This window comes from Monodon monoceros, unplaced genomic scaffold (genome assembly GCF_005190385.1).
Source record: "Monodon monoceros isolate NGI ecotype Baffin Bay Population unplaced genomic scaffold, NGI_Narwhal_1 Super_Scaffold_16, whole genome shotgun sequence".
Classification (NCBI taxonomy): Eukaryota; Metazoa; Chordata; class Mammalia; order Artiodactyla; family Monodontidae; genus Monodon; species Monodon monoceros.
Window position 1 is genome coordinate 86806676 of NW_021703772.1, and position 15913 is coordinate 86822588.

The 15913-nt window shown below is 33.6% G+C and overlaps 1 protein-coding gene across 2 annotated transcripts in view; it reads right to left on the bottom strand.

Annotated features, from left to right (window-relative positions):
- The window catches only part of KYNU (kynureninase), an 89727-nt gene that overhangs the window by 24140 nt on the left and 49674 nt on the right, over nt 1-15913 (bottom strand). For both annotated transcript variants that reach the window (XM_029225112.1, XM_029225111.1), the window contains 2 exons: nt 8680-8778; nt 7799-7872 (listed from right to left, as the gene is read on the bottom strand). In XM_029225112.1, coding sequence (XP_029080945.1) covers nt 7799-7872; nt 8680-8778 — 173 coding nt within the window. The remainder of the gene's footprint in view (nt 1-7798; nt 7873-8679; nt 8779-15913) is intronic.

The window sequence follows — 15913 nt, forward strand, 5'->3', positions numbered from 1 at the left end:
TTGAAGTTGTATATAGCTGGTTTTCATGGATATATTTGGTCTTTGTAGAAACATATGGAAATGCATATTTAATTTGACAGTATTTTGCAAATCATACCCACTTCAGAATACCTTGCAAAGTAGAAATGCTTCCATATGCTAGAAGATGGTTTGTCTGTTATGCTGAGAGTAAAGAAAGAGCCATATATCCAACAACAAAATTTTAAAAATATTTTCTTGGGCCTTGTGGATTATGAAAGTAAAGGAAAATCAAAAGGACAATGTCCTTGTACTTAAACATTTAGAATTAATTTAGTCAATTTTTCAAACAATCACATTGGACATACTAAGATGAATTCTCACAAGGATCACAGGCCCCCTTAAAAAAAAAAAAAAGAATCAAATGGGCATTTTCTGCCTAGGTTTCCATGCCTGTGCCAAATCTTCTGAGACTCTGACTACATCTGATTGGAGCAAGGATTTATAAGAGAATGAAAGCAAGCTATCTCTACAGGACGTTACCATGATGGGGACAAACCTCCATTCTAGAGAAAATGATAACTCCCACTCAATCAAACCCTCTCCTCTGGGGTAGAGTTAAAAACAAGTGACCAAAGAGAAGATGGATCATAGGAATTCAGACCTCTCTTCTGAGTAATGCATTCCAAGTATTCCTGTGGCCTGTGAAGTTGGCACAGCTCAGTCTTGGAAGCACCAGGACCCAGTGGGTCTGTGTGCGATGAGCAGTTTCCCAAGCTGCCCCGCACAACAGAATCATTGCACCGTGGCTGTTTTGACAGTCATAAAAAGTCAGATGGATACATGTGTTTTCTCAACAAGAACAAATAAAAGTTTAGCAGTAGCTCTTCATAGTTTATATTAAAAACCCTTGCAGATTCTGAAGGTTACTTTAGGGACAAAACTTGAAGTAATTAAAACAAGAGCAGAAGTTCTTTGACAAGTTTTTACTTTTTGTGTTTAAAAGGTTCACTGACCTCATATATCTCCAGGGACACAAGTCTGCAATTTTCAAAGAGAAAATAAATTTTGAGGTTTCAAAGGACTTCAGTTTTCTCAAATTAATCTTTATGTCATCATTATCTGAGAATAGTGATTTGCGAGCAACAATGGCTTTAATGTATCCTTTTATACTGATGATTACTATTTTGGTTTTCTTTTAAGAGCCAGGATTCCTTTATCTCTTAAATTGAGAAAATCAGATTATTTACTGAAGTTATTTTTAACTGTGATCATGCCTCAGTGCATAAACGTTATTTTTATGATCCCAGCTTAAATTCACACGGGAAAATTGTCTAGATGATTGTGCACAGTAAAAAAGTGTCAAGCCAAGAAGATGAGGGATCCTTTTAGAGTTATTGATCTAAAATGGTTTCTGAATGAAGACAGGTATAGGTTATATGCCATGAATCCATACATGAGTTTTCTTCAATCAAATTGTCTTCTTTTAGATCCCTTACAATGAGGCTTTGGGGACTAGGATTTGCAATAGGTATAACCCACTCGTGAGCATGGCTCTGGAACTAAGTGTATGAAGCATACTTGATTTTACCACTGTTTATAATTTCTAAAATATTGTAGAATAGAGATAAAGAGCAATTTTATGATAATCGGCAGACTTTTAAATGTTAAGTCAATAACTCAGATTCCATAAAAATTCTAGTAAAGAGTATAAAAAGATAAAGATCACCTGACATATCCCTTAAAGAAATGTCATTTAAGTAACTCTTTCTTCTTTATACTTCCTTAAATTTATGAAACCAATCAAGTGAAATCTCCCTCATAGGCAACAATTTCAGCTTTCAAAGTAACAGAGAGAAAATTTACTCACTTAGTTAACATAGCATTCCATTTTGCAGAGGAATTGTATCTGTAAGTTTCACCACCAACTTCTTCAAGCTTTTCCAAAGCAGCTCTGAGTTAAAGTTATCTATTCCTTCACTGTTCCTATGGCAATATCTGAAAATTCACCCAGCAATTATTAAGAAACTGCCTTGTGGCACATATTCTATCCCTGTGTTACCTGTTATTTAAATTGTTTATTCAGCTATTGAAATGGCATCTCTCCAAATAGATTGTATGATTTAAAAATCATATGAAATATCCTATATTTATTTCTATCTATTAAAGTTTCTTGTACAAAAATCTATGTTGTTTATATTTGCTCGTGCCTCCTCAATTGACTCAGGAACATTCTCTTTACTTGGTAAAGCAGTGAGCACCTTAGAAAGGATACTCGTTTTGGAGTAGGATAAAATGGAAGGTTCATCATGTTTAATTCCTAAGATTGGAAAGATGTATGAATATATTGGAAGTCCTCATTATTTGATTACAAATGGAATACTGGGAAAAGGCCATTTAAAATATATCTATTTTAAAACAGTAAACCATACTTTTTGAAGTAAATAATGGAGGAAAAAAGAATAAAAGATTTGATTGAGATGCTCTTGAAAATAAAATTTTAATTGTAAAATAAATATAATTTGACAAAACTTACATTAAAATTATAATATGCTAATTATTAAAAAGAATAATAAATTGTGGGGTTTTTGTGTGTATTTTAACAAATGTGATAGCAAACTACAATCTTTTTTGTATTATATTTAACTTTTTTAACATGAGCATAAAGATGATCATTTCCACAAAATTTTTGAAGCATTCATCATTTCCTTTTAATCCCTGATATTCTAGTCATTTGCTTTTGAAGTACCGTGTCTAATTTCATCTACTTCATCTGTTAATGGTTCTGACTCTGACATAGTCTCATTGTCCATGATTTTGTGATTCAGTAGTTCTTCAGTATCACTTGCATCATGAAATCCTGAATCTCTTGAAAAATGTTACCTTACAATCCATTTGCGTTAAGTTTTTATTGTGTTATGCTTATAACATTCTATAATCAGCAAGAGTCTAAACTTTTTTATAATAACGTAGAGATAAATGCTAATACTAATTGGGAAAGGGTGTTTAGAAAAGGCTAATTTTATAAATGGGTAGTTCATTAGTGAAAATTTCCTACTATGACAGTTTTTGCTTCCCTACATTGTCATATATCTTTGGGGACTGGAATAATGCTTTGGTAATCAGGAACTCTTGCAATTTGCAATCAGATGAAAGTAAGGGCTAGAAAGTAAGCAAGTGGTAAAGCTGGAAATGCAAGTTGGTGTCTTCTACAAATGTCTGTTGTTGACATAATGACTGTGGATGAGAAACTCCTGGGCAAGAGGACCAATGGTTGAGGCATTGAGAGAATCAATGAAAAAGTGAAAGAGAAAACCTTATAAAATATAGAAGAATAATCACATACATTGGAGCAGAAGCAAGGGAAAGTGGTACACTAGAAGATTAGGGCTGTGGGAGGTACACATTAAGGACAAAGGGGATGGCCAAGTACATTTAATATGGCTGTCTGATAGGGCAGGAAGTTGTGGCTGAGAAGTCATCCATGTTAATTCATACTGAACATCTAACTCCAGAAACATGCTAAATAGGTAGAACAGATGCCCTGGGAGGTCTAGGTCATAGATCAACTAGGAATTCTGTGAAAACTCTCACTGAGAAATCTTGATACTGGCCTGTTCCATTTGAAAGCATTTGGAGTCTTGTGAATTCACACACCTACACTTCCTTGTTCTCTCAGCGTTTAACAAGACCTTATGCAGATAGTAGACAAGGATGTGATAAGTAGTAAGTCAAAGAATCACAGAAACCAAAACAAGGTTTAAATTATAGATGAGTTTTGGGCTATGGTATTCTCCAGTATTGCCTGGAGAAGTATGTAGAATCAAATATTTCAAGTCAGCACTTCCCAGAACAAATGTGCATTAGATGCTCTCGCCATATAACATTAATTGTACAGTTGGGTCAAGCATGGTACATGCTTATAATTTTTTAAGCCTTTTTTTCTAAATTTTCTTGATGCTTATAATTATCCTTTCTTAGACTTCCCTATATTGTTTTATAGGAAACAATGTTGTTTTCTTATATTGTTCCTCTTTTTTTAAGTTCCCTAATAATAATAATAACCTACATTTCTGAGTTCTAAAATATGCCTTAACCATGCACTGATGTCAGCCAGCCTCTTCTATTGGTTCTTTTTAACCTGCAAATTACTTATTATAATAAAGGAGATGACCCAAGTTCTCAATAAAGCTTTGAAAATGTTATCTCTACTTAAAGTCTTCAATCAAATACTTCTAGCTGTTTATGGAAATGTGTTGGCATGATTTGAAATTCCGGCATTTAAAAAAAATTATCAGTTGGCCCCATTCTTGGCCACTCAGAAAACTTAAAAAAAAAAAAATTGTAGGAGAAACTAGCATTTCAAGAGATATATGAGACCATTTGGAGGTTTTTTATGCCAGCATGGAAAGTGAGGAACAGCAGTTTTCTTGTATGTGTTATTTCATTGGACAGGGTAAAAAAGTAAGCCATAGAAGGAATCTTAATAGCTCACATAATCCACTCCTGTTTTCATGCTAGAGTCTCTCTAAAAAAAAAGAAGAGGTGGGTGGTGGTGTCTTGAATTGCAGTCTATAGGTTCTCACAGAAGAATCTTTTTATGGTCCTCAGATATGCTTGAATCCCCTAAAACCAAAAGGTTAAATATTGATCTGAAGTCTATCAGAAAGGTCAACACTTATAAAGTTAAAAAGAAAAATTCAAGATTTTGAAGTATATTTTTTAAAGTGATACATTTCTGATTGTCAGATTCTTATAATTAAAATATTTTCCTTCATATTTCAGAGCAATAATTAACTGTGTAGACTAAATTGAAGTCAGCCCTGAAGGAAGAAGACACAGATAACATTTACTCACAACCAGTTCTAACTTTGTATAATTCTTAGCTACAGACAAGGTTCAGAATATGACACTGGAATGAGAAAAAGTGATGATAAACTAGGAAAAGGTCAAATTCTAGTTGAGAATAATAGCTTGAGTTATAATGCTTAATGCAGTGGACTGACTCTGGCCTCTACTCATTCTTTTTATTGGCAAAGGTTCTTGGAAAAAGTCTTAGGTCATCATCAGGTTTGAACAATGGCCAAAATGCCTATTTAAACAAAAGAAGGAAGTGAAATTTCTTGGTACAGATATAATTTACCAGTTGCTAATGGGAACATCATATAAAAGATACTTCGAAATTATATAATGAATATTAAACTTTTAGAATGCAGGATTACATGTTCCGGGATCCACTCACTATAGCAGGTAGGCCAACCGCCAGCCACTCCCATAATGCCCTTCTTCTCAGCCTTGATAGACATTTATGCGTTATGTTGAACCATGCACCTAGAATGCCCCTCACTAACTTCCACCTTCGTCCTGTCCTGCCTCTTTATCGAAGGCTTTGACTACACAATAATTGCACTATAAATATGGGGTCAAATGATATAAAATAAAAAATGATTTAAATATATATACTTAAAAAATACTTGATAAAAGGATGAATGGACCAGGAAAAGTTATATGTACTCTTTATTTGAAATAATGTGTTTAGCCACTAGGTGTCACCCTTTTTTAAGCGACAAAGTTTACAACATCAACAGCAGTTATGTTCCACTATAGGGTAGAAGTTGTTACCATCGGAATTAGTCCCTCTGATATCACATAAAAAGAAGCTTTAACAACAGACAAACGAAGAAACAACAAACAGGCTTTCCTGTAAGAAGGGCTACATGAGTCAGACTGAATTGAGTCGTCAGTCTCCAAAGCCAGATAGTTAAAATGCAACAATAGTTAATAATGTATAATTTTCAAAAAAGTTAACAGCATGGCTCTCATACAAATATAAAATGAACACATATAAAGATCTCAATCAACTCATTAATTAGCAAGGGAGCCAATTAAGATGGTGAGGCCAGTACGAGAGAGAATTCAAGGAATAGAGACTTACAGGGTCAGGCTGAGCTTGGCAATAGGTACAAAACGGTTTAATGTCCCAAAGGTCACAAGCTGTAATCTTTAAGCCTATGTTTCCTGCTTGAGAGAAATGGTCTCTACTAGGCAAAATTCTACAAGTTAACATGCAGCTTCACACTGAGGCAACAAAATACTTAGCCTACATGTATGGATCACCTGTCATGCTTCAGTGGCTATGCTAAGTGCTTTCCATGCATCATCCCATTTTAATCTCACAGTAATTGCCTATGAGGTGGATGCTGATGTTATCTTTATATAGAGGCTAGAACACTGAAGTCAAGGACATTCTTCAGGTTATGGACCAGCAAGTGAGTGATCAAGCTGGAATGTAAATCTGGTCTGTCTGCATGGTCTTTCTCCTGGGAGCATAGACTTAACAATTGCTTACTGGGTCTAGAGGATGTTGGGATTCTACAAGATGAGGCACATGCGAACACACTACAACCCCTCCACCCTCTCCAGTTCCTCATCCATGAAAGGCAAATAACGGTGAAAGAAATCTGAAGTGCAATAGAGATGCTGTAAAATCAGTTAAACTGCTAACACTTGCATTCTCTAGAACTTGTGTAGATTACTTACCCTCGCTTCCCTTTGCTGATTCCTCTATTGCAATTTAAGTAAGTGGAGAGTTGGAGATGCTCAAGGTAGTGAGTCTTCACACAAAAGCAAGCAATACCTTATATACTGTCTATATGGAAAACACTTATGCTAGGTAAAATGTTATCATTGTGGTTTGCTAAAAATGAAAAAGAGACCTTTTAAAATATGTATTGTATTCCTATAATATAATATACGCTTTATATTCTTTTCAGAGAATTTGGGACAAGGGGAGAAATCTAATGTACTGACAATATACTCAAGGAAGATGTCTGCCTAACAAAATACTTGCCTAAAAAAATGCTCTACTTAATTTTAAAACTTTAAAATCTTGTGGAAATTTTAGACATAATTAAATTAGCTATAGAAAATCATCTTAAATTTGTAAGATTTATATGCACAGAATCTCAAAAATGTGAGGTGCTCCAAGCTTTATTACTAATTCACTTTCAATTCTTATAACGATTATACCACTCAACCAGTGACTGAGAAGATTCAGAAAAATAATCAAATGTTATTATATTACCTATTAGGAGTCTAGACAGTCTCCTCATCACCTACACTCTGATACAACTTTGAAAGGATTTTTTTTACAGGATATTATTTCTTTATCTCCATACCAGATTAAAAAAATAGAAACACTTAAGAGTTCCCCAGTCAAATAAAAATGTGTAAATTTGTTGGTGTATCACATTTGCATTTATACTTGCTCTAAAAAAATGGAGTGCTATATAAAAATTGAAAAGTATTTCTTTTTATGTAGTCAGTCTGTTGTTCAGTGTTCAGCTTCTTCAGTTTTCATGGATTATAAAATTTTTTAGGACAGAAGATACTCCTTACAAGACCATTTTACAAGCTTCCAGCTTTAAAGGTAGATGTAATTTTAATAATCACATACCACTTTGAAGCTCTATTAGGCACAGCTCTAGTTGCCTTTGATTTATTCATCAATGTGAGAAACCTGAAATTTTCTAAAGTCTAATTTTTGAAAAAAAGTTAAGTAGTCTCTTCGCATTAAACCATCTGCTCTGCATGATTACAGGGACTCATTTTTAGCCTTGAAGCTTCTCTTTTGTGATTAAATTTCTTGTTCAACCAAGAGAACTCTTTGGAAACCATTTATTTCCGATAAAGCATATCATTGTTCATAGAGTAGTAAAATAATTATAATCAGTCCAGATTCTTATTGGATAGCATCTTAAAGAGCTCATGTAAATTTAGCATATTACTAATGCAAGTTCATTTATTCATCACCAAAGAAGAATCTAAAGATAGTACTCACGCAGGTTTAATTGTATAGGCATGCTTTTCATGGACAAAGGCACCAGCAAGACCTCCTGCTCCTGCATTTAAATACTGGATTAAAAAAAAATATACTGGATTGAGAATAAATTAAACTGTATGGGTTTACCTAAATATGTATGACAAAAGTAAACAATGTAATAATTGGACTTTTTTGTTATGAAACCAACTTTTGACAAGATCAGAATGTGTGACTATTTGAACTTTTATAATAAAACAGAATTTAGAGTTACCTTGTTTAAAGAAAAAAAAATGAAACATAGCATTATTAATCGAGAATAAATAGCTATTACTTTTTTAGCCAAATTTTGCCCCAACTAGTAGATAATAGTTCCAGTGACATTTATCTCATTTCAGAGCTCATTCATTTCAATTATTTTGTCACAAACTATTTAAATAATAATAAAAGATTATATTTTTAAAACACTTAAATTTAAATAAAATTGGTTTTATATCCATGCCCCCTGTCAATTAACTTGTCTTCAAATGTCAGTACAAAGTTGTTTCCATAAGAATTATCTTTACTTATGTAGAAATTTCACAACATATCAACGAAAAACTCAGATCAATTTGAATTAAGTTCTAAGTGTGGAGCTTTTTTTCCAGAACCTCCTGACTTTTACAGAGCAGCCAGGGAATTGAAGGAATAGTATTCTATAGAGGATGGAAATAGCAAAATTTAATAACCTATACTATTCTATCATGTGCTCTACAGTTAACTAGAGTCAGAAAATACAGTAATGAAAGAAATGGAGGTAAGTAATTCAAATACTTAAAATTGGCCACTGATCCAGTTTTACATTTAGATTAATGTCAATATGGAATAAAAGAATAAAAATATATTAACTAGTTTGTTGATACCTTGTAGGAGCACCAGCAGGCAAAATCAACTCCCCACTCATGTAAGTGGAGTTCAACATTTCCAACTGCATGTGCCAGATCAAAGCCAACCAAACAACCCTGTGGAAGAACATAATAAATTTTGAATTCACTTAATGATTTGAAATAGTAAAGATAGTATACTTAAGAAAATCTTTGACACACTGCTGTACCATAAATATAGCTCATCATCCTTTGGTACAGTGACCCACAAAGTGTGAGTCACAAAATCCTGGGCATTCCCAAGACCCTTTCAGGTCAAAACAATTTTCATACCATGAAGAAGACATTCTTTGCCTTCTTCACTGTGTTGACATTTGCAATGATAATGCAAAAGCAATGATGGGTGAAATTGCTGGCACCTCAGCACAAATCAAGGTAGTGGAAGCTTGTACTGTCATTGTGTGTCAAAGCCATTCAGTTACAGCATAAAAAAGTTAATTTCACTTATATATCTCCTTGATAAAAGTATAAAACTAATACATTTATATTAAATCTCAATATCTTAATTTTCCTATTTTTAAGATTTAATGTGGGAATTATGCATAAGACACTTGACCATATCCTGAAGTAGGATAGTTGTCTCAAAGTAATGCACTTATGCAATTATTTGAGTTGCAAGCTGAATTAGCCACTTTAGCTTACTGGAAAACCGTTTTTGCATGAAAGAGCAACTTATATACAAACAATAGTAGGTCATACTTAGGAATTTGACAGACATATTTTGGAAAATTAAATGAGTCTGTCAATTTAAGGAAAATAACTCACAGGATTTGTTGCCAAGGAAAAAAAGTAGTTACCAAGATAAAATAGAATTTTGGAAAACTTGTATCCACTTTTATGAATATGACCATTTCCCAGTATTTAAAGATATTTCTGATGAGTTTAGAAGTAATATATAATTTTTAAAAGAACATATACTGAAATATGTAAATATCAATATTTGTAAAATATGCATAATAATGAACCAATATTTTCCAAATGACCAACGCTTATTGTTACATATCATGCATGGATAAAAGATCTATTCAAAATGAAAAATCAGCCAATGGAGTTTAATGTAACAAAGCATAGAAAGATCAGTGATTTGGTTTCACATTTCATACCACAACTCCCAAGAAGTTCTCACTTGTCAAATTCTGGTGTAGTATCAAAGATTATTCACAATTAACTGAAAAAGCTATTAAACTACTTTTGCTTTTTCTAAATATATATCTGTACAAGGTCCAATTTCATTCCTGTGGTTCACAAAGGAAAAAAAAAAATCAAGAGATTGAATGCAGAAGATATATAAAACCAGCTGCCTGCTATGAAGCCAAACGGTAAAGATCTCTATCTATATAAAATATCTGCCAAATATAAAACATTCCTTTTATTGTTTCTTTTAGAAACTACAGTTTTGCTTCCCTAACAATATATTATTTATGTCAATATGTAATGGGTTTGCCACTTTTGTCCTAAAATAAATAAGTAAATGTATTTTAAAATTCTGTTTTAATTAGAAATACAGTAAATATAGATAGATATAAACAATATTAAAACCTCTTTGAGGTGATTAGTGATTTTTAAGAATATAAAAGGTTTGCATTACTAAAAAGTTTGAGAACTGCTGCTTTAGTATATCCTGTTAACCTGAAGGAGTTAATAAATTTTTCAGTTTATCACTTAACCCCACATCATGTCATTTAATTTGATCAAGTCTATGCATGCTGTAGTAAATTGCCTTAGTGGTTCCGATTCTATGTCCCTTCCTGTATCCATGTCCCTTGCCACGTAACTTTTCAGTTCCTTCACTGAGAACAGGGTGCAATTCTCCGCCACTGGGATCAGTCAGGTGACTTGTTTTGAGCAAAGGGACATCAGCACATATAATACAAAGAGAATGTCCTAATCACTTGAGTGATGAGGCTTGCTCTCTCTTGCCCTCTGCCACCTATATGAGAAGGACTTGCTTCGGCCAACCTACTGGCCCAGATGGAAGATGAAAAAGTTGTGGATCAGAGTCATCCTCCCCTGGGCTCAGCCTGGATTCTACTCTCCCACATTCTCTTAGTTGGCCAGAGATGCATGAGTGACCTCAGCTGAGATTAGCAGGATCCCTGCAACTAAGTCCTGTCTAGATCAGTTGACACAAAGGTGACCCATAAAAATGATGCTGTTTTTGACTCTATACTGTGTTCTCCCTGTACATTGACTTGAGACCCTAACAGTCTCTTACTATCTGACTCTATTCTGTCTCAGTTAATGACATGAATTTTTTTAAAAAGCTGATAGTTAAATGGGGATGATAGTTCACTTTGCAAATGTGTCTAACCTCTGAGTTCTTCTGTTGTTAGCTTACTAAGAGCAAACATAATAATTACATTCTTAAAACTTGTAGACTTCCTGCAACTTCAAAGAAACACATCTATGGATTGAAGTTTTTGAAGTAAATAATTGCAGAGGTACCAATTTTAGATTGTTCTAACACCTCTTAAGAATAAATAACCCCAAACTGCTATTACAGGTACTTTCCCCAGAACAGAGGGATGCAAACCATGACCTGTTCTTTTTTTTTTTTCATGACCTGTTCTTAATGAATAAAGTTGTATTTGAGCACAACAATCTCATTTGTTTAGATATTGTCTATGGCTGCTTTTGCAAGCACAAATGAATCACTGCAACAGAGACCATATGAACGAAAAAGTCTGAAACATTGGCTATTTTGCCCATTACAGAAAAGATTTGCTGACCCCTGCCCTATAGCATTGGTTTCCATAGAGAAACTCAATATATTGGGGAGTCAGTTAATTAGAAACCTTACTGTAATGTGGCCAGAACTAGAACATCATAAAAGAAAAAGTTCTTACAGGTATTTTGTTTCTAAAACACAAAAAATGAGCAATACATGTCATAAAAATATGACAGATGCTTCATGCTAACACAAATTTTTGAAGCAATAGAAAAGAAATACAGTTAATCTCCATCAAGATTTAGAGGTCATCAAAACTGAGGTTTGCAGACTAGGTTCAATAGATATATATACAGAGACATACATATGTGCAATTAGTTTGTATTTTAAGATACACTTTTAATATTGAAATTAAATTTGGGGGAAAAAAGTTCTGAATTTAAAATTCTCTTTTTTCTCACCAACACATCCAATTAAAGTGCTTTTTTTTATGAAGAAATTTTTACAACTTAACTTCTCTTAGACAAGTTTTTACAACACAGCTTTTCTTAGAAAACTCAAGGAATAAAAAGGCAGCACTTTTATTTTATTATCAATTATTTATAAAGAATGGCACAATGAAGAAACCATGAAACTTCACCTACCGTATCCTGTTATTAAAAGCTCTGTGGTCACATCTGTGGCACAATGTAAAATAATCACTTGTGGCTCCTACAGTATGTTTTAATGCATGTACAATTCTTTCCCCATGGGTGGCAGAGAACATAAATTATTAAAATGTGACTGTTTTTAGGAAATGACCGTAAGATACAAACTTGCATGAGATCATCACAAAGCGATTTTACAAAAGTTTCACTAGATGGCAGCATCTTAAAAATAAAGAAAAAACTAATAGTTCTCCAAAACCTCTGTATAGCCATGCAGTTAACATTTTCATTATTTTATGAATAAGAGTAGGTAAAACAATATGAATGTGTGAAAACAGACCTCACCCTTGAGTGCATACTTTATGTAATTTTAAAAATAGAAATCAAATATTTTTCAACAGATTTTTATTAAAATTACCCACAATTGCTCAGACTCTCATTGATACAAGGACAGCAGCGGTGTTCAGCCACCGTGTCACCTGGCTTTACAGTCAGTCCCCAAACTATGGCAGTAGTCTTCTAACCATTCGGACTACTTCCAGCCTGCCTTCTTCCAATGAACTTTCTAAATCATACATTTGGTTATAAGACTTCCTGTGTCCCTTCAAAGATCTCCCCATTAACTTGAGAATGTAACTCATTTTCCTTGGTATGGCTTTTAAAGACCTTTATGATCTGGTTCTTTCCAGCTTTCCTGTCCCGGGTGCCCTACACCTACTTTCATTTATTCGCATAAACTGTTCTCTGTCTCTGGGGTATTCTTTCCCTCCTCATTTGCCTGGGTAGCTCAAATTTTGATCACAAGATAACTTCCATAGGAAGATACCTTTGCCAAACCCTCTCACTTCTCTCATCTTACAGCCCTGGTTGCATAAATCTCTTGTAGCAATTTTCCAATCTTAAACTGTCTTCTATTTTTATATAATATGAACTCAAATAATTCAATTGTTGAATAAATAAGTAAAAAAACAAAGTCATACAATTGTCAATAAATATTCTGTAAACTGAAGCTAAATGTTAAAATATTATTTGATATCCTTTATTTCTGTTTCAATTTTATTGCATAAACCATTTATTCAGGCTTGGCATATTTTAAAATGAAGTTTCTTGGACAGTCAAAAGTAGTTTAAAATATATTTAAAATCCCTTTCAATAAAACAAGGAATATCATGACTTTTTGTCTTTGCCATCTTTACTAGCACAATACTAAAAATTTTTCTAACCAGTGGAATAATACACAGGGTCTGTGCTGAGATTTCCAGGTAAGGAGCTAGATCACTGTCTCTCAAATTTAGTTTATTATTTGTTTATTAATTAAAATGAAATATGGAATAGTACAGTTTAATTTTATCCCTTGTAGCATTAAAGTCCTGATAACTTTATTGATTTATTCTATAACAGATTGGCTTTAGACAGATATTATTAGTTTGTTCTTTCTTCACCAAAAAAAAAAAAATCCTATAAATTATGAAGACCATCAATAAGTAGCAAATTTGGTGGGAAAAGGGTTAATTATATACTTGTAGCTATACACAGAACTGAAAGTCAGCTTGTATGCATTTGTATGTTCAAATAATTGTTAAAATAATAAAATACTTAAGATAGGTAAGTAGCCTTTGTCTTTGAGCCAGTTGAGTAAGCGCCCAGGTTACTTAGGAGGTACCTGCAAGAGATGCCTGTCACACAGCCTGTGGTCATTCATACATACCAGCTGGGTGCATGTCCAGACTTCAGTGGATGCCCTTGGCAGTGGCATTAGCATCGTGGTGGGTAAATTACAGGGGCCTACAAGTCCCTTCAAGGCTAGTAATTGGATACTAGTAATAGGAGTGTGACTTCTCTCGTGGCTGTTTATGGGAACTACAGTTTCCACACCATACTAAAGAGATCTTTATGTATTCTAAATATCACTCCTGTTTTGATATAAAGTCACAGGAGACAACTGAAGAAGTACATTCTATAAATTTGAACAATATTACCTTAAATAGAAAAACTGATGGGAAAATTTGAGGACAGTGAACAAAAATTTTTAAAAATGATAGGAGTGTGTGTGTATGTGTGTGTTGTTGTTCAACTCTACATAGATGATATGGACAGATGGTGAATTAATAACAACAGGTTGGCTAGTTAGCTTTGATCCTGGGATTTCCCAAGGAAGCTCATAGTTAGGGAGGTGTTGACTTGTACTGGGGAGGGTGAAAATGAACAAGAAGCACATGAAAGGTGGTAGGGTTTCTTGCCATAGTCTTGAAGCACTAAAATTTGTAAAATTCATTCAAGTGCTATGATTCAAAAAAATCCACAGATGCTAAGTTAAAAGAAAAAAAAGTAATACCTAGTAAAGATCTCTGTAAGAGGGGCCTCTACCATCTCTGTAAACATAGTATATCATTTCAGAGTGAATTTTTATTATGAAAGTCTTTCCTTTCATCCTAAAATTTATTGTGATCTTCAAATATCCTTCTCACTTTTTTTTTTTCTTTTCATCCAACTCTGGTTATAAGCAGGAACTATGCATTATTTCTTAATACTGTGTTTACTCTGCACTTAAAGTCAATATGTAATTTGTATTACAGTTTCCTTCCCCAAATTATTTAATACAGCTGTCTACTGTTTTTTGAACTACTATGTTAAGCCTTCACTTATTTATATCAATAGTTTGATGGGAGTAACTCTTCCTCACTATTAAAACATAAAGCAATACAAAATGAGAATGAACTTTCACAAGTTAAAAGGGACAAAACACAATCTTCCAAGTGGAACTGCAGGGAATATTTTAGAAATCAAGTAGCTTGGCAACTAGAACCAAAACTTAAAATTTTCTGTAAGGCAGAACCTGAATGCTACTCAAAGTTATTTTAGTCCTGAGGCTCTTATAGATAATATATGATACCAGAAAAACATAAGTAATCAGCATATGTACTGCAGGAGAAAAAAATACACACAGTATTCCATCCAGGAAGCTAGTGACTTGATAATTCTAAATGTTCATATTAAGTTCAGCAGCAAACAGGAACAGAAAGAGGAAAAATTGGGAGGGTAGACAAGATTCTACCCTAGACATATGATGAATTACTCCAAGGTTAAGGTCTAATAATTTCAAATGTATCTTCTATCAAAATATCATTTTAAAATGCAAGTGTACAGAGAAGGATGGTATCACACATAACCCTTAGTCTACATGATAATTTGAGTAAGAAAGCTCCCCCATTGTCCTAGAGCTATTGATTGATGGTATTTATGCCAAAATGTGTATACAGCAGAGACAACAAGCCCTGATAAAGTGAACATTGTTCTGTGCCTCTCATGTGGGCTATTGCTAGGGATTTGGAGAGCCATGACTATACTTCTCGGTTTCCAGAGAGCTTAATTTGGAAAAAGATAAGATATCGAATAAGAGAGAGTTTTGAATCAAGAAAGAGTCTTTCATGACAAAGGTTGTGCATAGATATCAGGGAATTAATTAAATTAAAAACGAGTACCTTTAACTTGAAATCAAAATGAAATCAGAATGAATGCTTTCACTCGGTGACTTAAAAACTCTGGTTTGGATTCAAGGATAAGCTAAAAAGTGAAAGTAGAATCAATTCTGAAATATTCATTTATTTGTCAACCTGTGCAAATTAGACTCATACAGTATTAGGATTTTATTACCCACTTATATCAAGCCATACTTCCATATTTTCAGAAAGTATAGTAACTTATAGTTACCCAAAAGAAAATATGAAGGAAGTGCCCTGTTCGAAAAGTAAAGTGACAGGGGGTGGAAATTTGGGAAGAAGATGATGGACACAGGAAAACTAAGGAGCTTGTCTTTGGATGGAAACCTTGGAGACCTGAATGGGGTGGTAGAACTCTACTCAGGTGCTGAAGATGGCCAACCTAGTGCATTTTTGGA